The 27,999-nt window shown below is 43.3% G+C and overlaps 1 protein-coding gene and 1 long non-coding RNA gene across 4 annotated transcripts in view; one reads left to right on the top strand and one right to left on the bottom strand.

Annotated features, from left to right (window-relative positions):
- LPCAT3 (lysophosphatidylcholine acyltransferase 3) overlaps positions 1–27,999 on the top strand; it is a 43,269-nt gene that overhangs the window by 7,988 nt on the left and 7,282 nt on the right. Inside the window, exon 2 of the mRNA XM_032159492.2 lies at positions 27,849–27,956. Within this exon, the coding sequence (XP_032015383.1) occupies positions 27,849–27,956 (108 nt within the window). The remainder of the gene's footprint in view (positions 1–27,848; positions 27,957–27,999) is intronic.
- LOC116472618 (uncharacterized) lies at positions 8–27,835 on the bottom strand. Of its 3 annotated transcripts, XR_009214407.1 has the most exons (6): positions 26,480–27,835; positions 25,025–25,077; positions 23,206–23,262; positions 13,754–13,871; positions 4,493–4,590; positions 8–512 (listed from the first exon to the last, which is right to left on the bottom strand). It is a non-coding gene; the product is annotated as an uncharacterized LOC116472618 (long non-coding RNA). The 3 variants fall into 3 exon arrangements; XR_009214406.1 differs by lacking the exon at positions 8–512 and having other exon boundaries at positions 3,753–4,590; XR_004249124.2 differs by lacking the exons at positions 8–512; positions 4,493–4,590; positions 13,754–13,871 and adding an exon at positions 22,236–22,872.

Genomic DNA, 27,999 nt, shown 5'->3' with positions numbered 1-27,999 from the left:
TTAAACATGTTTCTTTGCAGAAGCATGTATAAGTTAGGGTTCACAAGATTATTTGCATAAGCTAATTTACAAAAAAAAATTACATAATCACTGACATGAAAGCATGTCTGGGCAGCCATGGGAGCTCATATGAGGCGTCCAGTTGAGTCGCCTTTTAAAAATGATATTTGCATTAGCTGGGCATGGTAGCATGTGTCTGTAGTCCCAGCTACTCAGGAGATTGAAGTGAGAGGATGCACCAGAGCCCCAGAAGTCAAGGCTGCAGTAAGCCATGATCGCACCACTGCACCAGCCTGGGCAACAGGAGTGAGGTCTTGTCTCAGTCAGTCAGTCAGTCAGTCAGTCAGTCAATCAATAATGGTATGTGGTCTTCTGAAAGAAAGTGGCATTTTAGCTGGGCCTTAAAGGGGATGGTAAGATTCTAGTCAAGTAGAGATGAAAGCGGAGGAGCTTTCCAGCTGCAAAGAGTAATCTGGAGATCAGGAAGAGTAAGATCCTGTCTGTCCCTGAACCTAAGGAAAAAGAAAAAAAATTTTTGAGAAAAATCTGAGGAACAGCAAGTAGTCCTCTTTAGCTAGAACAATAGATCGTAAAAGAGCAGTAGAGAAAAACATGGTAGGCCTTTTATGTAGGTGGAGGTCAATGACAGAGTAAGGTAGTAATATGTGCATTGTCTTTAGAGACCTTCTGGCCTAGGTTCAAATGCTGGATCAAATAAATATGTACTAGCTGTTTCACCAAACTTCAACCACCCATTTCTTTATATTCGCACAGGCCAATTTTACTAAAGAATTGCAATTAAGAGTTAAGCAGTTTATCTGATAAATAATTTTTAGATTTATATTTCATTCATAACTAGCAGCAGTATTTTGAAACAGAATACAAAATTTATATGAATTTTTAAATACAGTCATCAAAGGAATTTTCTATTTCTAGAAGACTGCTTAGGCATACTGTTTTGTGATGTGTTCATTCTCCTTTGGTCTGGAAAAGTTTGAGAACTGTTGCTCACTGGGATGTTGTAAGGACTAAATAAGATAAACTATGTAAACACTTAACCATGCCTGACCCAAGACCATCTTAAATCATTGTTCTTCCCTTCCCTGTCAATAAATATTTATTTTCTCCCTTTCCAAGGAGACACAAAGTATAGTCTTGTGACCAACAGCGTCTGTATCTCATGGGAGCCTGTTAGAAATGCAAATTCTTTGGTCTACTCCAAAACTACTGATTGAGAAACTCTGAGGATAGAACCCAGTAATCTGTTTTAGCAAGCCAGGTTATACTTATTACTCTAGAGTTTGAGGATTACTAATTTATTATATTTCTTCCGGTGCCTATTTTGTAGTACTTGATGTCCTGATAGCACCTTTTTGAAATGTCATTGGCCAGGCGCGGTGGTTCACGCCTGTAATCCCAGCACTTTGGGAAGCCAAGGCAGGCAGATCACCTGAGGTCAGGAGTTCGAGACTAGCCTGGCCAACATGGTGAAACCCATTTCTATTAAAAAGATAAAAATTAGCTGGGCATGGTGGCACACGCCTGTAATCCCAGCTACTTGGGAAGCTGAGACAGGAGAATCACTGGAACCCAGGAGGCAGAGGTTGTAGTGAGCTGAGATTGCACCATTGCACTCCAGCCTGGGTGACAGAAAAAAAAAGAAAGATCATTGTATCCTGTACTCTTTGGAATAAACAAAACTCTTAGATTCCTTATGGTTTAGTTTTTCCCATTTGTAGGCCTGACAGATAGGAAAGTTGGGCCTACAAAAATTGAGTAACTTGCTTAAAGTCACACTCAGTTCTGCCTGACTCCAGAGTTCCTGCTCTGGATGTTATTTGAAGAATAAAGAGATGTTGTTGTTGTTATGTTCACATTGTTGTTATGTTCATTATCAGGATCATTACATACACCATCTGTTTCACACTTTTGATGAGAAGGTTAGATACAGAGGAGTTTTGTTTGTTTGTTTGTTTGTTTTTTTGAGACGGAGTCTCACTTTGTTGCCCAGGCTGGAGTGCAGAGGTACAATCTCAGCTCACTGCAACCTCCACCTCTGGGGTTCAAGCAATTCTCCTGCCTCAGCCTCCAGAGTAGCTGGGATTACAGGCATGTACCACCACGCCTGGCTAATTTTTGTCTTTTTAGTAGAGACGGGGTTTCACCACATTGGCCAGGCTAGTCTCGAACTCCTGACCTCAGGTGATCGGCCTCCCAAAGTGCTGGGATTACAGGCATAAGCCACCACACCCAGAGGAGGAGTTTTTAAAATAAGGTTATTGGACTAATGGCTCCATCTTTTTTGTGTTGCATCAACCACAATATAGCATTCTCCTGATTGATCTCCTTACATTTCTTAATATAAGTAATAAATTGTGACTTGTAGCTTTAACAAAAACTAGGTGCCCTAGTTGCAGCTGCCAGGGAAAGCTAGTCTAATATCAAAGCAAACCATCCTTCTTCTCAAGCACAGAGCTTTTAAGATAGGAGTGTGTGTGTATTGACATTTTCCTAGCAGTGGCTAAAGTCAAGGACCAGGAGATTTAGGGCCCGCTTGGAGTTCTTATGGTAAAACAGTAATAGCTTCCTAGAGACCTTTAAAGCTTATCTGTAATTTGTATAGTTCAAAAGATATTGTATACATCATTATTTCTCCCTGCTTTCAAAACAGGAAGGGGGTGTGGAGAGTAACACACTAAAAAAAGGATAAGTAATTAATTTCTGGGTAAGAATTTCCTTTTGGCTTAAAATGGACTGATTGTGTAAGTTCCTCCCTTTTCAAGCAGAAGCTTTGAAGATAGTGAGATACATGAAGCTCTGGACATCTTGAATGAAGTATTCTGTATAAGAACCAAGTGTATAATAACTGTTAGTAATAGAGGCTTCTCATAGAAATGTCATTGCATGATAATTGTAGGGACAGTTTGTCAGAGAGTAGGTAGAAGATTATCAGGCCCAGGTTTCATTCTTGGCTTACATGAAGTCATCAAGTAGGCTATTTAAATGCTTCACTTTAACCATAGGCTAAGATTAAATTAAAAATAAAAAGCTTTTGTCATGGCCGGGCACAGTGGCTCATGCCTGTAATCCCAGCACTTTGGGAGGCTGAGGTGGGTGGATCACCTGAGGTCAGGAATTTGAGACTGGCCTGACCAACGTGGTGAAACCCTGTCTCTACTAAAAATACAAAAGTTAGCCAGGCACGGTGGTGCACGCCTGTAATCCCAGCTACTCGGAAGGCTGAGGCAAGAGAATCGTTTGAAGCTGAGGGGGAGGTTGCAGTGAGCCGAGATCATACCATTGCACTCCAGCCTGGGGGACCGAGCAAGACTCCGTCTCAAAAAAAAAAAAAAAAGCTTTTGTCAATTAAAGATGCTTGTCAGTACTGAGTATTCATGTTGCTATGGCATTTTTATAAGAAAACTGTACACAGTCATATCTGCTACCTAAAATAATACATAGTGAGATGGTAATTTTACAGGCAATTAAGAATTTGCTGGCCAGGCACGGTGGCTTACACCTGTAATCCCAGCATTTTGGAAGGCCAAGGTGGGTGGATCACCTGAGGTCAGGAGTTTGAGACCAGCCTGGCCAACATGGCGAAACCCCATCTCTACTAAAAAAAAATCCAAAAAATTAGCCGGGCATGGTGGCGGGCGCCTGTAATCCCAGCAACTTGGGAGGCTGAGGCAGGAGAATCACTTGAACCTGGGAGGCAGAGGTTGCAGTGAGCCGAGATCGCGCCATTGCACTCCACCTAGGCAACAAGAGCAAAAACTCCGTCTCAAAAAAAAAAAAAAAAAGAATTTGCTATAATAGAAGATCCATGTGTACATTCTGTATGCAAATCTTAGGAAGATATTAGATCCCAGAAGGTTAAAGTTCTGATCTCTGTATATTTGTATATGCTTTAAGGAGAAGTGGCATCCATGTAAATGTGGTAAATGGCTTATAACTCTCGAGGTTTCCAGTTTCTGCTGTGGTAGCAATTCTAAACTCAGATGGACTTGGACACTACTCTGGATTACTGTCCCTAAATATCAACTACTGTTTATAAGCCAGCAGAGACCAACTGAAATAGTACCCGTAAAGTTCCTACAGCATATCCCTCAGTCAGAAGTGGAAAAGATTGATTAAAGTTGGAGTACAAACATATGGGGCCCTGACCAAAAATATTGAACCATACTACTAGAAATCCCCATTCTTTAGCTAAAGGATAATCTGACTTCACTTTTAATTCTTCATTGACTATTGGTGCTCTGAAAGAATAGGAAATAATAGCAAAACATGGGAACTCCTAGATAGCATACCTTTATTTTTAAAATGTGTACCGTCGGCCAGGCACCATGGCTCATGCCTATAATCCCAGCACTTTGGGAGGCCAAGGTGGGCGGATCATTTGAGGTCAGGAGCTGGAGACCACCCTGGGCAACATGGTGAAACCCCATCTCTACTAAAAATACAAAAACTAACTGGGCGTGGTAGCACACACCTGTAATCCCAGCTACTCAGGAGGCTGAGGCAGTAGAACTGCTTGAACCTGGAAGACAGAGGTTGCAGGGAGCCAAGATCACGCCACTGTACTATAGCCTGGGAGAAAACAAACAAACAAAAAACACATATGGTCAACTTCCCAAGTAAACTGACCAATGTCAGTTTAGGTTCAGTCTTACTGTAGGAGTGCCTGCCGTAGGCCAGCGCCTCTCAACCTTTCCACTAAGTACATTAAGATCCTAACAGTAATCATTGGGACCCCAGGTCATCGTCTCAACAGAAGCTCCAGATTTCTTCAAGTCTTGGCCCTCTTGTTGTATATCAAAACTTTATGTATATTATTTTTATATTTTCAAAAATTCTCCCCAAATCATCAAGTAATATTGAGATGCTGACATAGAAAAAAGTAGATTTCCAGCTGGTATGATCAGTGATAAATTGGACTTCATCAAAATTAAAAGCTTTTGTGCACCAAAGGATACTATGAAGAAAGTAAAAAGCTGTCCCACAGAATAGGAGAAAATATTTGTAAATCATGAGTCTAGTATTCAGATGTTTAAAGAACTCTTAGAACTCAACAATAAAAAGATAACCCACTTTACAAAATGGATTTGAATAGACAGTTCTCTAAAAACGACATATACATGGCCAATAAGCTCGTGAAAAGCTGTTTAATATCTTTAGTCATTAGGGAAATGCAAATCAAAACCACAATGATATCATCACTTCACACCTACTAGGATGGCAATAAACAAAAACACACAAAAAGGTGTTGGTGAAGATATGGAGAAATTGGAACCCTCATGTATTCCTGGTGGGAATGTAAAATGGTGCAGCTACTTGTGGAAAATAGTTTGTCAGTTCCTTAAAAAGTTCACAGCTACCATATGACCCAGCAATTCTATTCCTAGGGTTATACCCAAGGGAACTGAAAGCATACATTCACACAAAAACTTATACACAAATGTTCATAGCCTTATTATAATAGCCCAAAGTGGAAACAACCCAGTTGTCCACAATTGGGACAAATTGAATGAATAAACAAAATGTTGTATCCATACAATGGAATGTTATTCAGCCATAAGAAAACAGTGAAATCCTGATCACATGCTGCGACACAGATAACCTTGAAAACTTGCTACATGAAACAAGCCAGACACAAATGGCCACATATTGTATGATTCCATTTATATGAAATACCCAGAATAAGCTAATTCATAAAGATAGAAAATAGATTGGTGGTTGCTAGGGGATAAGAGGAAGGGTGAACTGGGAATGGCCGCTATGCGGTTCAGGGTTTCTAATGTTCTGGCATTAGATAGCGGAGATGAAAACGTTCTGGCATTAGATAGTGGAGATGGTTGCATAACACTGAATATACTAAAATCCACTGAATTCAGGCCGGGCGCGGTGGCTCAAGCCTGTAATCCCAGCACTTTGGGAGGCCGAGGCGGGTGGATCACAAGGTCAGGAGATCGAGACCATCCTGGCTAACACGGTGAAACCCCGTCTATACTAAAAATACAAAAAATTAGCTGGGCGTGTTGGCGGGCGCCTGTAGTCCCAGCTACTCGGGAGGCTGAGGCAGGAGAATGGCGTGAACCCGGGAGGCGGAGCTTGCAGTGAGCCGAGATCGCGCCACTGCACTCCAGCCTGGGGGACAGAGAAAGACTCCGTCTCAAAAAAAAAAAAAAAAAAATCCACTGAATTGTACACTTAAAAAAAAAGAAGAAGGACTATGCATGATCAAAGAAAAAAATGCTTTGGGCTCAAGTAGGGATAGAATAAACAGTAAGACTGGGAAGACAGATTGTGAAGGGCCTTGAATGGCAAGCTAAAGAAGTTGGCTTTCATCTTACAGATAGTAGGAAGCCACCAGAGTATTTTGAGCAGGAGTGGCATGTTTAAGGTAGTGTTATAGGAAGTTTAATTTGTGAAATGAGAAAGAGATACTATCAGCCAGGAGAGGTAGAAGGTTCTATAAAGTCAAATTAAACACCTGAAGTTTCAGATTTGATGAATGACCCTATGTATGTGTGTATACACATATGTATGGGATTCGTCGTCATCTGGGGAAGGCTGAGGTGCTAATATGAATACAGAAAACTGGAGAGGTAATATAGCAGAGTAGTTAAAAACGAAAACACTCAGAACCCACATGCTGTCTGGGTTCAAATTCCAGCTCAGCTACCTTCCAGCACTGTGACCTTAGGTAAGTCACTAAGCCTGTCTGTGCTTCAGCTTCCTCTTCCATAAGATAAAGATACCTACTCATCAAGGTTGTTTTGAGGATTAAGTGGGTTAATACATATAAAGTGTTTACAATGTTAAGCTTAAAGAAAGGTCCCCAAAAATGTCAGCTGCTAGTCTGAAACTCCAGAGCAGGTTTGAGAGTAGCCCGCTGTTGTTCTCTGCCCCCGATAACCTATGAAGTAACAGTCCTAAAGTGTTAAAAGACAAAACAAATTTTTCTTTGTGAAAAATGACCCTTTAAAAAAAACTCCATCTACTGATAATGAAGCTTAGTAGTAGTAAAATGATGATTTTTAGCCATAAAATGGGTTTTCTATATCTTAACAAATATAGTGCAGTTTCACAATATTCTTTGATATGAACCAGTCTCTCATACTTTTTGTATAGCACTGATTCTCTAAGTAAGATGCCAAGGCATGACCTCCCCTCAGGAATTGGGAATCTGCATTTTTAATAAGCATCCTAGGTAATTCTTATGCATGATACAGGTTGAGACCAGTGCCATGTACAGAAGTGGGAAAAATGGCTTACGAAACTCAGTTGTATTTAGCACACTGTATTAGACATAAAATTTGAAAACCCAACCTGGACAACACAGTGAGACCCAGTCTCTACTAAAATAAAATAAGTAAGTGAACATTGAAAACCAATGGATAGTAGAATGTATTCAGTTCAGTGAGACATGAAACAATATTTTTGCTTAATTGAATCAAATATATGTTAAAAAAAAAAAAAAAACTCACCCTACTCCCAAAGCACTCAATAAATTCTTCAGAGAAAAGGAAGAGCTTTTTATACTACATTGCCTCTAAAATCTTCTGTAGGATAAGATATTTTAAGATAACTTAAAATCTTTTTTTTTTTTTTTTTCCTTGAGACGGAGTCTCGCTCTGTCGCCCAGGCTGGAGTGCAGTGGCGCGATCTCGGCTCACTGCAAGCTCCGCCTCCCGGGTTCACGCCATTCTCCTGCCTCAGCCTCTCCAAGTAGCTGGGACTACAGGCGCCCGCCACCACACCCGGCTAATTTTTTGTATTTTTAGTAGAGACGGGGTTTCACCGTGGTCTCGATCTCCTGACCTCGTGATCCACCCGCCTCGGCCTCCCAAAGTGCTGGGATTACAAGCGTGAGCCACCGCGCCCGGCCTATAACTTAAAATCTTGTTTTAAGTTTTTAAGTCTCATTTTAATAACCAAATAAAATGGTTTTTATTTGAGCCAGTTTCAAGTTAAAGTGACACATAGGACTTAACAAAATCCATTATTTGTCATTTGTGCTTTGCCCATTTTTACTGATTTCTTCATACTCTGAAGGGAAAAAAATGCTACATATATATGTTGGTATATAAGAGAGTGCATTCCGTAAGTATTAGAAATTTTTTTCTCTTTTTTTGACATGGAATTTCACTCTTTTGCTCAGGCTGGAGTGCAGTGGTGCGATCTCAGCTCACTGCAACCTCTGCCTTCTAGTTTCAAGTGATTCTCCTGCCTCAGCCTCCTGAGCAGCTGGGATTACAGGTGCCCGCCACCACACCCAGTTAACTTTTGTATTTTTTAGTAGAGATGGGGTTTCACCATGTTGGCCAGGCTGGTCTTGAACTCCTGACCTTGTGATCCACCCACCTCAGCCTCCCAAAGTGCTGGGATTACAGGCGTTAGCCACTGCGCCCGGCCAGAAAAATATTTTTATAGAATCCAAACTTGTATTTTCTTTTGAAGGGATATAAAAAGGGTGAGAGAACCCAACAACCACACTTATTCAAATTTATAAGGATAATTAGGGGTATTCTCATGGTTATCTTTAGAATCTTAGCAGGGTAAAAAAGTGTGTTGTTTCATTTGCTGAAACTCCTGAGAAAAAGTCTCACCACATTTGTATTTACAGAGATTAGATTTGGCAACTCTGAAGACGAGAAATTATCATGATAAGTGTTTGGAGGGGTTGGAGAGAAAACAGCTAATTAGTCACTTGGCAGTGTGGCAGGGCAACCTTTGGGCAACCCAGTCCAGATTAGGTTAGAAGAGGAGCCGCAGACCGTTTGTCCACTGCAAACCAGTGCCACAAATGAAGTGGGAAGAGATGGGTTACCACATACTGGTTGGACTTGAGAGAGAACCAGAAAGTGTACAATCTCATAAGCATAAAAAATGGGGATAAAACTTCAAGTGTATATAAGGGTAATAACAGGAGGAAACAGTAACAGAGAGGGCAGGAGAGAAAGATCAGAAGGAATCGGACAGCCTGAGAAGAGGAACTGGGGACTGAGTCCTGTCCTGGCCTGGCTGCTCCCCACTCCTCCCTCTGTGCCTCTGAGGGCTTCAGTTGTCCCAAGTGAGAAACAGCTGTGCTAGATTGCTTCTACAGTCCTTTCCACTCCTCGACCGAAAACAGTTGCCCCTGCATCTAAAATACAGAGCTCTAGCATATAAAATGCAGGTTACCTCAACTCCCCCCGACTCTCACATTTCACTCCCTTCCTTTCCCTGCCTGCCCTAATTCTGGCTGCATTCTGTTCCTGCCTCATATGGGCTCTTTTTCTCCTCCATTTTTTTCCCATGTCATGCAGTCTCTTAACACTGGGTTTCAACCACTATACAGAAAAATGTTAGTGAAAAAGGAAGAGGGGTTCCATGCTGCGTGATTCTCCTTAACCAGGCACACTAAACTAGGGATGACAGTGTATCACAAAGTCCAGACGCACAGTCTTGCTGCCCCTTCTCCTCTTCAAAGTTTGTTTCCGAAGTACCACCCCTTGCACCTCACATCCCAGCCAACTCTGCCTACCTGTCAGCCCCAGCTCTCCTCAGGCCTGCCTCAGCCTCACAGCCAGGATCCTACCAACGCCAACACCACGCCAAATAACCCCTCCCAAAAGCCTCACCGGAACTAATCCGGGGACTCTGCCTATTATTAGGAACACCTTGGATGAAGCCCCTACCCGCAGAATTCTGGTAGTAGCAGCAGAATTTTCAGGCATATGCCTAATTTTGTTGGGGTGGTGGTTGATTATTTTTTTTAAATCTAGGATTTCTGGGATCTGAAGCTTATACAATCTTGGATACCTTCTTTAAGAAAAAGAATACAAAAATATCTTCTATAAGTTTTACAAAAATATATGACCATGTGAGCACGTTGCTAGCTCCCGCCCCCACCCCACCCCCCAGAGCCTTGGAAGGGGAGTGAAACTGAAGCTTTTTTAGCTTCATGGCAAATATGCTTCTTCCTGGGAGTACTGGGTACATTTACAGACCTTTATTTTTTACTTTCTATAGATTTAATTTAGTTAAGTCAGTTCGAAGCAGGCAAAGGCCAAAATTTCTCCTCCCTAGGTGGCTCAAATTTCTGAGCCTGAGATTTTATGTCTTAAAATCCATTAAAAGAATACTCGGGCCGGGAGCGGTGGCTCAAGCCTGTAATCCCAGCACTTTGGGAGGCCGAGGTGGGCGGATCACGAGGTCAGGAGATCGAGACCATCCTGGCTAACACAGTGAAACCCCGTCTCTACTAAAAATACAAAAAAATTAGCCAGGCGTGGTGGCGGGCACCTGTAGTCCCAGCTACACAGGAGGCTGAGAGGCAGGAGAATGGCGTGAACCCGGGAGGCGGAGCTTGCAGTGAGCCAAGATCGCGCCACTGCACTACAGCCTGGGCGACAGCTGTCTCAAAAAAAAAAAAAAAAAACAATTTTTAAGAAGTTAGGTGTAGGTATGCTTATATAAAATATTTAGACATGCATAAGTATTTTAAGTGGCCTGAAGGAAGTACATGTATGCTACTTTTGCAAATATTTTTGCTTTTTTTTTTTTTTTGAGACTGAGTCTCACTCTGTCGCCCAGGCTGGAGTACAGTGGCGTGATCTCAGCTCACTGCAAGCTCTGCCTCCCAGGTTCACGCCATTCTCCTGCCTCAGCCTCCCGAGTAGCTGGGACTACAGGCACCCACCACCGTGCCCGGCTTTTGTATTTTTAGTAGAGACGGGGCTTCACCGTGTTAGCCAGGATGGTCTCGATCTCCTGACCTTTTGATCTGCCTGTCTCGGCCTCCCAAAGTGCTGGGATTACAGGCATGAGCCACCGTGCCCGGCCAAATATTTTCACTTTTAAGATGCCCTGCAAGATGGCTGGTATTTTCCCGATTTCACAGATGAAGAAATTGAGGTTTAACGAATGTAAGTAGGCCAGGCGCAGTGACTCACGCCTATAATCCCAGCACTTTGGGAGTCTGAGGCGGGCGGATCACCAGAGGTCAGGAGTTCAAGACCAGCCTGACCAACATGGTGAAACCCCGTCTCTACTAAAAATACAAAAATTAGCCAGGCATGGTGGTACACGCCTGTAGTCCCAGCTACTTGGGAGGCTGAGGCAGGAGAATTGCTTGAACCTGAGAGGCAGAGGTTTCAGTGAGCCAAGACTGCGCCACTGCACTCCATCCTGAGGAACAGAGCGAGACTCTGTCTCAAAAAAAAAAAAAAATGTAAGTAATTTGCCCAAGCTGCAGAGCTAAATTTTAAACTAGATCATTCTGATTCCAAAGCCCAGATAATCTGGCTAGAAGTTGCACCAGGGGATTTACTAATTTACAAAGAATTAGAATGTGATAAAATGCCCTGAGTACAGGCAAGTGTGATTTTTATCTTTGCTAGTAAAGCCATTTAGATGTCTTAAAGTGCCTCAATCTGTTGCACCTGTTCTACTAAAACAAAGAAATGAGTCAAAGGCCTCTTTTAGCTTTAACATTCTTTCTGTCTATACATTTTTATAGAAAAATTTTTAGTTTTTGCAGCAGGTTTCACCAGTCAGCCAATGGGTGTGTATAACATTAATCACTAGCACTACACCTCAGAAGTCTTGCTTATTAAGAGCACTCAGCTTAAGTGAAGAAATTAAAGAATTTTGGTAGGCCTTTGGGACAGTTCAAGTTTAGGTTGTTTGGCTGGATTGAGAGAGTAAAAAACTAACATTTCTTAACCTAACCCTTTTTCTTTCTTTCTCACAAGTAACAACTATCCAATAGCTTGCCTTTAAAATGTCCCCTCTATTGTTCCTCCCCCAGAAATGTTTGATCACTTGTCCCAGTTTCCATGAGTCCTGTATCACAGTTGTCACAATGCTTGAGCTATTCAGGTGGAGGTAACTTTCAGAAATGAACTGCTGAAGGGGGCAGAGTGCACAAGAATTAGATTAACAAAGAAAGTACACCTAAATTTAGCATTAAAATGAACTTTTAAAATACTTTTCAATAGGAGGATAAGCAAACATTAAAATGGGTGTGCTTATGTCTATAAACAGGTGCTGGAGCATAGATTGTTATCTGGACATCAAAGAATAATAGAGCTGTAGCTTTAAAAGAGCACACAGCTGGTTATTAGTGATTCACTCCCAGGTCACTGCTAAGTGCCAAGGCATGTGGCAAGAATAGTAGAATGGAAATCAGGTGATGTGGATTCTAATTTGAGCTCTGCTCTGTTAACCCCGGGCATGCCAGTTATCCCCTTTGGGCCTTAGTCTCTTATCTACCTAATGAAGGGTTTGGAGCAGGTAATTCTTCAGTTCTAAGAATCTGTACTCATGAATAACTGTTCAGCATATGACTCAGCCCAAGGTGTACAGGATTGCTGGAGTGTGGAAGGTATGTTGGCTCCTGCCCGTACTAGCAACAAGGCTTAATCTAGTGAACAGAAAGGATCAAAGGTGGCTATATCCCCACCTAAATGTCCATGATCTACAGGTGCTCTTCCAGCTGGCCGAGTGGGTCAGTAATGAGATTTTGTATCTCATTATATGAAGTTCTAAGCACTGAGCCTAATCAGTTACCCATCACTTAAGCAGACAGTGTCAGGCAGAGCTTAACTCTCCTTCTTACTTTTCTTTGTCTTCCTTTTCTCTGTAAGTTCTCTAACATAAGGAACTTCCATTTTGGTGAAAGAATAGAAAAGTTGAGGGACAGGCTAGGTGTGTTGTAAGTAAGACTGATCCAGCTGATTGGTTTGCCATTTAGATTGCATGGCAGACATCTGCCATAAGCACTTAAAACACACCTTCAATAGGCATTAGAAAGCACACACACAGCCAAACACAGTAGCTCACACCTGTAATCCCAAAACTTTGTGAGGCTGAGGCAGGAGGATTGCTTGAGCCCAGGAGTTCAAGACCAGCCTGGGCAATATAGCAAGATGCCATCGCTACAAAAAATTTAAAAATTATCTGAACGTGGTATCACACTCCTGTGGTCTCAGCTACTCAGGGGTCTGAGGTGGGAAGATCACTTGAGCCCAGGAGATCAAGGCTGCAGTGAGCCATGACTGCGCCATTGCACTCCAGCCTTTGCCACAGAGCAGGACCCTGCCACAAAACACACACACTGACTAGGGATGGTGGCTTATGCCCAGCACTTTAGGAGGCTGAGGCAGGCGGATCACTTGAGGTCAGGAGTTCAAGACCAGCCTGGCCAACATGGTGAAACCCTACTCGACGAAAAATACAAAAATCAGCCATGCGGCCGGGTGCGGTGGCTCTCGCCTGTAACCCCAGCACTTTGGGAAGCTAAGGCAGGAGGATCACCTGAGGTCAGGAGTTTGAGACCAGCCTGACCAACATGGTGAAATCCTGTCTCTACTAAAAATACAAAATTAGCCCTGCGTGGTGGCGCATGCCTGTAATCCCAGCTACTCGGGAGGCTGAGGCAGGAGAATCACTTGAACCCAGGAGGCAGAGGTTACAGTGAGCCAAGATCACGCCATTGCACTCCAGCCTGGGCAACAAGAGCGAAACTCCATCTCAAAAAAAAAAGAAAAAAGAAAATCAGCCATGCATGGTGACACACAGTTGTAATCCCATCTACTTGGGAGGCTGAGGCAGGAGAATTGCTTGAACCTGGGAGGCAGAGGTTGCAGTGAGCCAAGATTGCACCACTGCACTCCAGCCTGGGCAACAGAGTGAGACTGTGTCTTGAAACACACACACACACACACACAATTTGCTGTCGTTTTGGCGGCATGGTGGCACATACCTATAGTCCTAGCTATTTGGGAGGCTCAGGCAGGAGGATCACTTGAACCCAGGAAGTTGAAACTGCAGTGAGCTGTGATTGTGCTGCTGCACTCCAGCCTGGGCAACAGAGTGAGGTACTGTCTCAAGAAAATAAAAAAATAAAGAAATAAAAACATAAGGTTTAGATGGCAACTTTAAAATGTGAAAGGAGGATATATAGTTTTTCAAAATTCTTCTAGGAGCTATGCCACCAAAAAGGTTTGAAGACCTGAAGACCATTATATCAGTGGCATAAACATCTTTAATTTGTCCTTTTCCTTCTCCTACACCTAGTCTATTGATTTTTTTTCCCGTTTATCAATTTCAGACTCTGCCTGGTTTTTTACTTTCCCATCCATTGTGTTACAATATTTTTCCCCTCTTGAAATTAGCCCAGTTTCTTGGAGCGAATGCCCCATGCTCCTTCCTACTTCTGTGTCTTTACATTGTCCTCCCTTGGAATGCCGTCATCTCTTCTCTGTTCAAGAACTACTTCTCCCGACTACTGTGGTCGAGACTGATTTCTCTTTAACCTCTACAACATTCACTATTCCATACAGTTAGCCCTTAGCATAGAACATCATTATTTGATTTTGCTCCTTAAGAATAGAAAGCACCTCTTAAAATTTTACCATATTCCCCCTAATGCCTAATGCAATGCTAACCACATAGTGAGTGCTTAATAAATATTGTATTGACTGCCTAGAGTACAGAGCACTTGTTCACTCATTCTTTCGGCCATTCAGCTAATACTTTTTGAGAAATTTTGTGTACCAGGAACTGTACTAGGCACTGGGGTACGGTAGGGACTAAAGTAGATGACAACCCCTGCTTTAAAAGACTGAAAAGTAAGATATATGGTATGTCAAAAGGTAGTAAGTACTGAGAGGAAAAATAGAAAAAGCAGGAAAGAACAGGAAGTGTGTGATGGGGGAGGGTTACAGGGTGGGGAGGGGTAGTGTTGTATACAGTTCTAGATAAGACAGGGAAGTCCTCACTGATACTTATGGTGACATTTTACAAAGCCCCTGAGGTGTAGGAAGGATTTGAGCTTATCTGTGCAAAGAGCCTTCCAGGCAAGGAATTTATCATGTGAAGGCACCAAGGCTGGACCTGCTTAACATTCCAGGAAGGGGCTGGAGCAGAAGGGTGGAGGCCAGATTGAGAGATGAGTCGGAGGACAGTGGGGCCCGGGCAGAGGGACGGAACCTGCAGGTGCTGGCTGCACTCAGGCTTTTGATCTGAGTGAGAATGGAGGCCTTGAGAGGGCTTTGAGCAGAGGAGTGACCTGCTGACTTAAGTTGAATAGAACCCTCTAGATGCTTCATTAAGGCTAGACTGAAGGGAGGCAAAGCCAGAAAGGGCGAGATCGGTCAGGAGGCAACTATATAATGATAATACATTGAATATAATAATGATATATTAAAAATAATAATCCAGAGATAGTGGCACCTCAGACCAGGGGAAGCAGTAGAGGCGGAGAGAAGTGGTCAGATTTTGGATTTATTTTGAAGGTAGAACAGACAGGATTGCTGACTGTTGAGTAGTCAGCTGGGAGCTATTGATGGTTTCTGAGCAGGAGCTGAAGGAAGATTACCCCGGTATAGGACTGCTGGGAAGACGTGGTACAGGCAGAGATCAGGTAGGAGGCCATTGCAAGGATTTAAGGGTGAGATCCATGAGGGTTTTAACTGCAAATCAGCAGAGAAAAAAGGGAGTGGTGATGGTGAGAGAGATTGGAAAGGAGGAATCAACAGGATTTCGTGACTAGATAACAGAGAACCAATATGAAGAAGGGAAACCCTTTTTTTTTTTTTTTTTGAGACAGAGTCTGGCTCTGTTGCCCAGGCTGGAGTACAGTGAGACGATCTCGGCTCACTGCAACCTCCACCTCCTGGGTTCAAGCGATTCTCCTGCCTCAGCCTCCTGAGTAGCTGGGATTACACGCATGCACCACCACGCCTGGCTAATTTTTGTATTTTTAGTAGAGATGGGGTTTCACCATGTTGGTCAGGCTGGTCTCGAACTCTTGACCTGGTGATCCGCCTGCCTTGGCCTCCCAAAGTGCTGGGATTACAGACGTGGAGCCACCACGCCCAGGCAGGAAAACACGCTTTTGAATGTTGTGTGACCTGGAGAATGGTACCATTGTTAATTAAAAAAAAAAAAAAAAAAGCCCAGAGAAGGCTGACTTAGGGAGAAATTTATGCCTTAGTTATACAGAGTTTGAGATGGTAATGAAATATCAAATTAAAACTGTCCTGCAAGGAAGTAGGAAATGTGGAACTGAAAAAGAAGTTAGAACGAAAGATGTGGATCTGTCTTTGGCATAAAGATTATATGAAGTTACATGAGAGTAGATGAGTTTCCAAAGAAGCAGTGTAGCAAGAATAGTGGAGGGCCAAGACTGGATCCTGAGGGTCAGCAACATCTAGGAGCCAGAAAGAAATGCCTTCGGTGAAAGAGACAGAAAGATGGGTCTATTCAAATTGTAGTCAGCCAACCCATGCCAGAAGTAAGCACAGAAAGTAAGAGTGAACATTGGCCAAGCACAGTGGCTGATGCCTATAATCCCAACACTTTGGGAGGCCGAGGCGGGCAGATTGCTTGAGCTCAGGAGTTCGAGACCAGCCTGGGCAACATGGTGAAACTCCAACTCTACAAGAAATTAGCCCGTTCTGTGCACACCTGTAGTCCCAGCTGCTAGGGAGGCTCAGGTGGGAGGATCACTTGAACCTAGAAAGTTGAGGCTGCAGTGAGCCGTGAGCATGCCACTGCACTCCAGCATGGGCAACAGACCGGTGGCTCACGCCTGTAATCCTAGCACTTTGGGAAGCCAAGGCAGGTGGATCACTTGAGGTCAGGAGTTGGAGACTAGCCTGGCCAACATGGAGAAACCCCATCTCTACTGAAAATACAAAAATTAGCTGGGCATGGTGGTGCACACCTGTAATCCCAGCTACTTGGGAGGCTGAGACAGGAGAATCACTTGAACCTGGGAAGCAGAGGTTGCAGTGAGCCAAGATCATGCCACTGCACTTCAGCCTGGACAACAGAGAGAGACTCTGTCCCAAAGGGAAAAAAAAAAAAGATCCAGGAGATCCAGTCCTAGGTATATACCCAAGAGAATTGAAAGCATAAAAACATATGTTCACACAAAAACTTGTACATGGGCTCATACCTGTAATTGCAGCACTCTGGGAGGCCAAAGCAGGAGGATCATTTGAGGCCAGGAGTTCAAGACCAGCCTAGGCAACATAGTGAGACCCTGTCTCTACAAAATGCATGAATGTTTGTAGCAGCATTCTTCATAATGACCCAAAAGTGGAAACAACCCAGTTGTTTGTCAGCTGATGAACGGGTAGATTATATGCAGAGTATCCAGGCTGGGCATGGTGGCTTATGCCTGCAATCCTAGCACTTTGGGAAGCTGAGGTGGACAGATCATTTGAGCTCAGGAATTCAAGATCAGCCTGAGCAACATGGTGAGACCTTGTCTATAAAAAAGTTTTTAAATGTTAAAAAAAAAAAATGCAGAGTATCCATACAATGGAATATTATTCAGCCATAAACAGGAATGAAGTACTGATACATGCTACAACATGGATGAACCTTGAAAACATGCTAAGTGAAATAAGCTAGACACAAAAATCTACATATTGCATGACTCTATTTATATGAAACACCTAGAATAGGCAAATCTATAGAGACATAAAGTAGATTAATGGTTGCCAGGCTCTGGGAGTTAAGAGAGAATGGGAAATGACTGCCAGCGTGTATGGGGTTTCTACTTAGGTGATGAAGATATTCTGAAATTAGATAGATAGTGGGGATGGTTGCACAATCTTTTTTTTTTTTTTTTTTTTTTCTTTTTGAGACAGAGTCTCGCTCTGTTGCCAGGCTGGAGTGCAGTGGCACCATCTCAGCTCACTGCAATCTGTGCCTCCTGGGTTCAAGCAATTCTCCTGCCTCAGCCTCCTGAGTTGCTGGGACTACAGGCAGGCACCACCACGCCTGGCTAATTTTTTGTATTTTAGTAGAGACAGGGTTTCACCATGTTGGCCAGGATGGTCTTGATCTCCTGACCTCCTGATCTGCCCCCTCGGGCTCCCAAAGTGCTGGGATTACAGGCATGAGCCACCGCGCCCAGCCACAACCTTTTGAATATACTAAAAAACATTACATTTTACACTTTGAAGGGTGAATTTTATGTTAAATTATATCTCAGTAGAAAAAATCCAGGAAACTGTGTATAGTCAGCCCTCCATATTTGTGGGTACCACATTCATGGATTCTAAGCTAAATAATAATACAATAATAAAAATATAAATAAAAAACAATATGCTATATAGCAGCTATTTGCATAGGATTTACATTATATTAGGTATTATGAGTAATCCAGAGATGATTTAAAGTGTATGTGAAGATGTGCATAGGTTACATGCAATACCACACCATATTATATAAGGGACTTGAGCATCTGTGGTGTCCTCTGGGAGTACTAGAACAAATCCTTCATGGATACCAAGAGATAACTGTATTCAAAACCAATGAAACCAGTGACAGAGAAGTTTCAAAAAGATTGAAAACACAGCAGGGCAGTCAAGGAAACCAGGGAGGAAGGAAAGACTACTGGATTTGGGTATTAGAAGATGAAAGATTAAAACAAATCATTCCATATCAGCATGCAGTCCACAGACTACTCCTAAAAGTTCCTGAGACTTCTTTTCTTTGGGGTAAAAATTATTTTCATGATACTACTAAGATGTATTTGTCTTTTCACTGGGTTGACACTTGCACTGATGTTGCAAAATGGTGGTAAAACCGCTGGCGCCTTAGCACAAATCAGGAAAGTGGCACCAAACTGTACTAGTGGTGGCTGCATTCTTTACTGCCATGCACTCACAATCAAAACAGAGCCACTTTCACTTAAGAATCGTTGATGAAGTGGTAAATTTTTTTGTTTTTTTTTTTGAGTGAGGGTCTCACCCAAGCTGGAGTGCAGTGGGGCCATCACAGCTCACTGCCGCCTCAACTTCCTGGGCTCAGATGATCCTACCTCAGCCTCCTGAGTAGCTGAGGCTACAGGTGTGTACCACCACACCTGGCTAATTTTTGTTTTGGTTTTGTTTTGTTTTGTTTTGTTTTGTTTTGTTTTGTTTTGTTTTAGAGATGGGGTTTCACTCTGTTGCCCAGGCTAAATATTATTAATTGTATCAAATGTCAGTCCTTGAATAAATCTTTTTTTTAACTGGTATGCACCACCACACCCAGCTAATTTTTGTATTTTTAGTAGAGACAGGGTTTCGCCATGTTAGCCAGGCTGGTCTGGAACTCCTGACCTCAAGTGATCCACCCGTCTTGGCCTCCCAAAGTGCTGGGAGGCGTAGCCCACCATGCCTGATCCTGAGTACATCTTTTTAACCTTGTTTGAAGAAATGGGAAATATGCATAAACCGCTACCAGTGCTGCACACTGGTAGAGTACGGTGGTTGTCACAAGGAAAAGCATTTGGGTGATTATTCAAGTTGCATATTGATTTGGCAGCTTCTTTTTTCACCGACCACCATTTTTACTTGAAAGAATGATGGACAAACTATGGTTTTAGACTTAGGCATCTGGCAGACAGTCTCTTGAAACTGTATGAAATGAGCCTGTCACTTCAAGGTAAACAAATGACAATATTTGTAGCCAGTGATAAAATTTACACTTTCAAGTAAAAATTAGAATTTTGTTAAACTTGTATCCACTCCCATGAGCTTGACCACTTGCCAATATATACAGACTTTTCTGCTGAAATCAATGGTGAAATTTAAGGAATATGATTTTTTGATATGCATTCTAATGAAATATGTCAATATTTAGAAGATCTGCCTAACAACAGTGAACCTGTATTTTGCAGTGACCCATGTGTGATGTTACAAAGTCATGCATGGTAAAATATCCATTCAAAGCGCAAGAGAAGCCAATGGGTTTTATTATAACAAAAGTTCCTGTTAAGAAACTACTACTTGTCAAGTTTTGATGTAGTGCTAAAGAATATCCAAAATTATCTGAAAATGCAGATACTTTCTCTGTCTGTGTAAAGCCAGATTTTCTTTGTATATTTTAACCAAACTAACATATTACAACAGATTAAATGCAGAAGCAGATTTGAGAATCCAGCCATCTTCTATTAAGTCAGACAGAGGCCATAAATTTATGAAAATGTAAAACAATGGCATTCTTCTCATTAGATGGCTTTATTTCTTTGATTGTTTTGGGAAATATAGTGGTTTACATTTAAAGTATGTTATTTATATTAATGTATAATAGTTTTACTGTTAATATTTTTACTGAATTAATCATATCTTTTACTTTCTTTTTAGTTTTATTTTCTTTCTTTCTTTTTTTTTTTTTTGATATGGAGTCTCGCTCTGTTGCCTAGTCTGGAGCACAGTGGCATGATCTCAGCTCACTACAACCCCCGCCTCCTGGGTTCAAGCGATTCTCCTGCCTCAGCCTCCCAAGTAGCTGGGATCACAGGCACCTGCCACCATGTCTCGCTGATTTTTGTATTTTTTAGTAGAGACAGGGCTTCACCATGTTGTCCAGGCTGGTCTCAAACTCCTGACCTCAAGTGATCTACCCACCTTGGCCTCCCAAAGCATTGGGATTACAGGAGTGAGCCACCACACCCGGTCTTTAGTCTTATTTTCTAACACAGTAAACATTGAGATATAGTTCCCACATTAACAAAAGTTGTTTGGGGTGCTCTATTTATTTATTTTATTTATTTTTTTTGAGGCGGAGTCTCGCTGTGTCACCCAGGCTGGAGTGCAGTGGCGCAATCTCTGCTCACTGCAAGCTCCGCCTCCCGGGTTCACGCCATTCTCCTGCCTCAGCCTCCCGAGTAGCTGGGACTACAGGCACCCGCCACCACGCCCGGCTAATTTTTTGTATTTTTAGTAGAGACAGGGTTTCACCATGTTAGCCAGGATGGTCTCGATCTTCTGACCTTGTGATCCGCCCGCCTCGGCCTCCCAAAGTGCTGGGATTACAGGCATGAGCCACCGCGCCCAGCTTATTTTATTTTTCATTTTTTATTTTTTGAGACAGGGTCTCAAAAAAAACCAACTTTGTTGCCCAGGCTGGAATGCAGTGGCATCATCATAGCTCACTGTAGCTTCCATCTCCCCAGACTCAGGTGATCCTCCTGCCTCAGCCTCTCAAGTAGCTGGGACTACAGGCACGCACCACCCACCCCACCCAGCTATTTTTTTTATTTTTTGTAGAGACAGAGTCTTGCTATGTTGCCCAGGCTGGTCTCAAAACTCCTGGGTTCAAGTGATTCTCCCGTCTCAGCCTCCCAAAGCACTGGGATTACAGGTGTGAGCCACCACTCTTAGCCAAATTTACCAGACTTAATGGAAACAGCCCATTTCTGTTTCTTCAGATGAAACCTCACAACTTTAGGATTAATAAGTAATCTCACAACTATTGTACAGGAAATAAGAAAACATTCCCGCTAACAATGCAGGTTGTGATAGAACTGGTCCCTGACACAAACAGCACTTGGAACTGAGTGAAGTCCGGAGACTGAAGAATACAGTTCTATCCGCTCCCTGTGCTTGACTACAACCCCTAAAGAGGGCTTGTACAAATTAAATGTATCCCAGCAGCTGCTTGAAAGACCACAGCATTGGCCGGGCGCGGTGGCTCACGCTTGTAATCCCAGCACTTTGGGAGGCCGAGGCGGGCGGATCTTGAGGTCAGGAGATCGAGACCACGGTGAAACCCCGTCTCTACTAAAAATACAAAAAAATTAGCCGGGCGTGGTGGCGGGCGCCTGTAGTCCCAGCTACTCGGAGAGGCTGAGGCAGGAGAATGGCGTGAACCTGGGAGGCAGAGCTTGCAGTGAGCCGAGATCGCACCACTGCACTCCAGCCTGGGTGACAGAGACTCTGTCTCAAAAGAAAAAAAAAAAAAAAAACAGCATTTTGAATGTCCCTAGCATTAGGGCTTATAGAGCTCCCATTCTAGTAGAAGATCCTCAGGTTTGGAGTGTACTAAAGGTCATCATCCTTCGTCTGCTATTAAGTTTCTGAAGGCCCTGCTTTAAACAAACAATCAAAAAGAAGGAACAGTTACAGTGCTGCCAAACAAGTTCTTTTTTTTTTTTTCTTTTGAGATGGAGTTTTGCACTTGTTGCCAGGCTGGAGTGCAATGGCGTGATCTCGGCTCACCCCAACCTCCGCCTCCCAGGTTCAAGCAATTCTCCTGCCTCAGCCTCCCGAGTAGCTGGGATTACAGGCATGCACTACCACGCCCAGCTAATTTTGTATTTTTTTAGTAGAGACAGGGTTTCTCCATGTTGAGGCTAGTCTCAAACTCCTGACCTCAGGTGATCCGCCCGCCTCAGCCTCCCAAAGTGCTGGGATTACAGGCGTGAGCCACCGCACCCGGCCAACAAGTTCTTACAAACCTCTGGGTTGTTACGAACCCATCTGGTGCTAATAAAGGTAAGGCATCAACCCCAATCTCCAAGCTGAGAATTTTATCCTCAGGACTGAGCACTGCAGCCTGCATTCGGATGTTAGTGGGGCTGTCAGAACCGTGTCTCATGCTGTTAAAAGTGGAAGTCCTTCCCACTCAGACCCACAGAAGCCGACTCTGATGAGTGGGAGGGTGAGCAGAAGGGGCTTCGGTCATTTTTTATAGATTCTTCAGGTAACTCTAGCCACCATATTAAACATTGGCTCCCACAAAAAAGCATTAAGGCTCAGAAACATCTTGTAGGGTCACACCCTCCCTAAAAACAGCACATCCCTGAAGTGGTGGCTGGGCAGCCAGGCTCCAAAGCCCGCTGAGCTGAGCAGCAGCCAAGAACAAGGTTTGGTGTTTACATACTCAAAATCAGCCTGGGTTGTCACAGCAACTCACCCCAGCACAGTTCTTCCTTCTCCATGGCGGCTTGCTTCCAGGCTTTGCTGTTCCCTGTCACCGTCTTAACGTTCCTGCTAACCTGGCCTGCTGCATTCTTTTTATTTTTCTCCCAATTCCTCCGCCTTCTTATCATGTGTTTGCTAGTGTGCAATACCTCACCTGTTTGGAACGCGCCTGAAAGCAAGAAATAGCACACAAGGCCTCTAAGTGGCCAGAACAGATGTTACCAGGCCTATGCACTAAGTCCATAAGGAAAGCACCCAAGCCCCTTGCTTTTGTCTTAAATCTTTTTTTTACACCTTTAAAATAAGGTTATGGTTTCTAAGGCCTGCCATAAATTAGGAGTAGGGAAAGGAACTATTGCCAAGCACCCCGAAAGTTCAAGAGGTGACTGTTGATCCCAGAGTAGCAAGGAAAGGAACAGACAGGCTATAAGAAGTGGACACAAGAACTCAGAACTCAGGACAGTGTAGGTCTTGTTAGAGTCAGGCAGACAATTTCACATACCTCAGAACGTCATAAAGCCATTGTGACTTTACTCTGGAATACATATGATCCAGACACCTAGAAAATGTTAAATTAGATTCAACTTAAAGAGGCAGAGTAATATGTGTGGTGTTTTTTAATTTCGAGCATTCCAAATGGTTAAGGGTTTTCATGCTTAAAGAGAGAAACTTAGCTATCTGGAACTTATTTATGAGTGCTCTAGATAATTATCTACTCTGTTTTATATTTTTATTTATTTATACTCCATTATTTAAAAAAAAAAAGTAAAAATAAAGCAAAAGATTGAAGGCATTGACTTTTAGTCTATATACTTTCTAGTTCCTGGCTCTAGTTCTTAGCAATATTTGCTGCTAACCTGGTGTTCTGTCTCTGCCAAATTTCTGCCCATGTGAAATGTATGAGACTTGATCCTATTTCCTTGCTCATTCATCTACCTGAAAGGGTCATAGATGTCTCCACCTCCCTGGAGCTAGTGATACTATATCCCATCATCTCAGCCAGCTAGAAAATGAACCATCACATGCCACCTCCTCCCCAATTACGTGCTCCATAAACAGAATACCTGGCATATAGCAGGCATTTACTAAACACTTGGTGAATGAATACATGAGCCGGTAATCCACAAGATATCTGTAGAATTAATTACAGTTGAGCCTTGAACAGCACAGGGCCTATGGGATCCCACCCCTTGTACAGTCAAAAATCCTCATAAAACTTTTTTTTTTTTTTTTTTTTTTTTTGAGACGGAGTCTCGCTCTGTCGCCCAGGCTGGAGTGCAGTGGCGCGATCTCGGCTCACTGCAAGCTCCGCCTCCCGGGTTCACGCCATTCTCCTGCCTCAGCCTCTCCAAGTAGCTGGGACTACAGGCGCCCGCCACCACGCCCGGCTAATTTTTTGTATTTTTAGTAGAGACGGGGTTTCACCGTGGTCTCGATCCCCTGACCTCGTGATCCGCCCGCCTCGGCCTCCCAAAGTGCTGGGATTACAAGCGTGAGCCACCGCGCCCGGCCCTTTTTTTTTTTTTTTTGAGACAGAATCTTGCTTGTTGCCCAAGCTGGAGTGCAATGGCATGATCTCAGCTCACTGCCACCTCCGCCTCCCGGGTTCAAGCAATTCTCCTGCCTCAGCTTCCCAAGTAGCTGGGATTACAGGTGCCTGCCACCATGCCTAACTAATTTTTGTATTTTTGGTAGAGACGGGATTCACCATGTTGGTCAGGCTTGTCTCAAACTCCTGACCTCAGGCGACCCACCCGCCCAAGCCTCCCAAAGTAGGGGATTACAGGTGTGAGCTGCCACACCTGGCCCACAGGTATAACTTTTTTTTTTTTTTTTTTTTTTTTTGAGACAGAGTCTCGCACCGTCACCAGGCTGGAGTGCAGTGGCTCTCTCTGCTCAGTGCAATCTCTGCTCACTGCAACCTCTGCCTCCCGGGTTCAAACGATTCCCTTACCTCAGCCTCCTGAGTAGCTGGGACTACAGCTGCATGCCACCATGCCCAGCTAATTTTTTGTATTTTAGGAGAGACAGAATTTCACCATATTAGCCAGGATGGTCTTGATTTCCTGACCTTGTGATCCGCCTGCTTCGGCCTCCCAAAGTGCTGAGATTACAGGCATGAGCCACCGCGCCCGGCCACATATAAATTTTGACTCTCCAAAAACTTAGCTACTAATAGTAGACTTACCAATAGCATAAACAAGTTGATTAACATATATTTTGTATGTCATTTGTATTATATATGTATTTCTTACCATAAAGTAAACTATAGAAAAGAAAATGTTATTAAGAAAATCATAAGCAAGAGAAAATATGTTTACCCTTCATTCATTCAGTGGAAGTGGATCAGCATAAAGGTCTTCCTCCTCATGATCTTCAGGTTGAGCAGGCAAGGAGGAGGAGAAAGAGAAAGGGTTGCCATCTCAGCAGTGGCAGAGGCAGAGGGAAGTCTAAGGGGACCTATGCTGTTCAAAATTGTGTTTATCAAGGGTCAACTATACTTGCATGAAGCTATAAATTTAAGAGCCTAGCCCATTATGGGAACAGCAATAAAAAAAAAAAAACACCAATTGGCCGGGCGTGGTGGCTCACGCCTGTAATCCTAGCACTTTGGGAGGCCGAGGCAGGTGGATCACCTGAGGTCAGGAGTTCGAGACCAGCCTGGCCAACATGGTGAAATACCGTCTCCACTAAAAATACAAAAATTCACTGGGCATGGTGGCAGGCACCTGTAATCCCAGCTACTCGGGAGGCTGAAGCAGGAGAATTGCTTGAACCTATGGGCCGGAGGTTGCAGTGAGCCGCCAAGATCGCGCCATTGTGCTCCAGCCTGGGTAAAAACAGCTAAACTCCATCTCAAAAAAAAAAAAACACCAGTTGATCCTGGCACCAGGAAGATCAAATGGTGGATATGCTGTTGTGTGGGAAAACTAGGACACACATCAGTACAGTTTGTTTGTTTGTTTGTTTTGAGACAGAGTCTCGCTCTGTTGCCCAGGCTGGAGTGCAGTGGCACGATCTCAGCTCACTGCAAACTCTGCCTCCCAGGTTCAAGTGATTCTCCTGCCTCAGCCTCCCAAGTAGCTGGGATTACAGGTGCCCGCCACCACACCCAGCTAATTTTTTATATTTTTGGTAGAGATGGGGTTTCACCATGTTGGCCAGTATGGTCTCAAACTCCTGATCTCAAGTGATCCACCCACCTCAGCCTCCCAAAGTGCCTTGGTTTACAGGCATGAGCCACTGCACCCAGCCAGTACAGTTTTTTGGTTTTTGTTTTGTTTTGTTTTGTTTTTTTGAGACGGAATCTCGCTCTGTCGCCCAGGCTGGAGTGCAGTGGCGCCATCTCAGCTCACTGCAAGCTCCACCTCCCAGGTTCATGCCATTCTCCTGCCTCAGCCACCCGAGTAGCTGGGACTATAGGCACCCACCACCACACCTGGCTAATTTTTTTTTTTTGTATTTTTGTAGAAATGGGGTTTCACCGTGTTCGCCAGGATGGTCTCGAGCTCCTGACCTCATGATCTGCCCATCTCAGCCTCCCATAGTGCTGGGATTACAGGCATGAGCCACTGCGCCCGGCCTTTTTTTTTTTTTTTTTAAATGTATGGGGGGAAAATGACTAGAAGGACAGAAACCAACATTTAACATGATTGTGCATTTACTTATTTAACAAATAATTGAGCAACTTATTTCTGTATGATACTATTCTAAGCATTTTAGAGTTAATGAAACTCACAGTAAACTGTATTGCCCATGATAAAAACTGCACTTACATAATTTAAAAGCAAGAATCGCAGCAATTCATCAGGCACAGTGGCTCACGCCTGTAATCCCAACACTTTAGGAGGCCAGGTAGGAAGATTCCTTGAGCCCAGGAGTTCAAGGTCAGCCTGGGCAACATAGTGAGACCTCATGTCCATAAAACTACAAAATAGCCAGACATGGTGGCAAGCATCTGTGGTCCCAGCTACTCAGGAGGCTGAAGTTGGAGGATCACTTGAGCCCAGGAGGTCAAGGCCGCAGTGAGCGATGATCATGCCACTGCACTCCGGCCTGGGTGACAGAGCAAGACCCTGTCTCAAAATAAATAAAAATAAAAGCAAGAATTGCAGAAAGTATAAACCATGACCAACTCAAGAAAATAATCAATGAAAGAATAGGCAGAATGTCTTTCCAAAAAGCAGTTGAGAGATTCCCATCCTCCACATATGCACTAGGGCAGTGGGAACGTTGCCAGGCATGGCAGCCAGACCTCTAGATAGAACACTGAAGGTGAGTCTGCAGTAAAGCCATGGAATATGCTAATTTTAGTTTAGGAATACCAAATGTTATTGACCGTTTTTAATTCAATAAGCAACCCTTGGCCGTGTATAATCAGTTCATGACCCATCAGGAGATCCTCTGTGGTTCACTCATGGCCTTTGGACTATACTCTGAATCATGGCTTTAGAAGACATTTTTCCAGTATACTTAAATGGATTTTATAACTTGGTTGATGCCCAGATTACAGACTGTGAGGAGTATCTCCACATATCTTGTAACTGCTATATATGCAGTCAGCAATTCCAGTATTTAGCCTGATATTAATTTATATTTTTCCTCATAATCTGATAATACTGTGCTAGCAAGATAGATCACAAAGTGTAAATGAGTGTTTCTGGCGCATAGATGGGTACCCTCAAATCTTTGTATCTTGTTTTTTAATAGAGACGGGGTTTCGTTGTGTTGCTCAGGCTGGTGTCAAACTCCTCGGCTCAAGCAATCCCCTTACCTCAGCCTCCCAGAGTGCTGGGATTATACATAGGAGCCACCATGCCTAGCTTCCTTGTATCATTTTTTAAAATTCAAGTAAGAGAAAATGTCTGGCAATAGTTCATAAGCTATAAATGAAACCTAGCCTTAGGACCCACCTTTATATTGCCTCAATCAAATATTAATATCTTTAGTTCAAAATTTGTATTTACAAAAAAACTTTTGATTTTTGGGGATACTGTTATTGCCTTCTCTGTTGCCATACATATAATGTATGTTTTCTTTTTTCTCTCTCCCTCTGGGCTGCGTTTCATGCCAGATAAACTTCCAAACCAAAATGGGATGGCACCAGGCACAAATAACACTCTTCTTATCTTTTTCCCCATCTAGGTTACCCCTTTGCTTTGTTTTATCGGCATTACCTTTTCTACAAGGAGAGCTACCTCATCCACCTCTTCCATACCTTTACAGGCCTCTCAATTGCTTATTTTAACTTTGGTGAGTAAACTAAATTAGCAGTGACACTGCAAGTAGTGGGAAC

The sequence above is a fragment of the Hylobates moloch genome, unplaced genomic scaffold (genome assembly GCF_009828535.3).
Source record: "Hylobates moloch isolate HMO894 unplaced genomic scaffold, HMol_V3 SCAFFOLD_8, whole genome shotgun sequence".
Taxonomy (NCBI): Eukaryota; Metazoa; Chordata; class Mammalia; order Primates; family Hylobatidae; genus Hylobates; species Hylobates moloch.
This window is presented reverse-complemented; position numbering and strand designations above follow the sequence as displayed.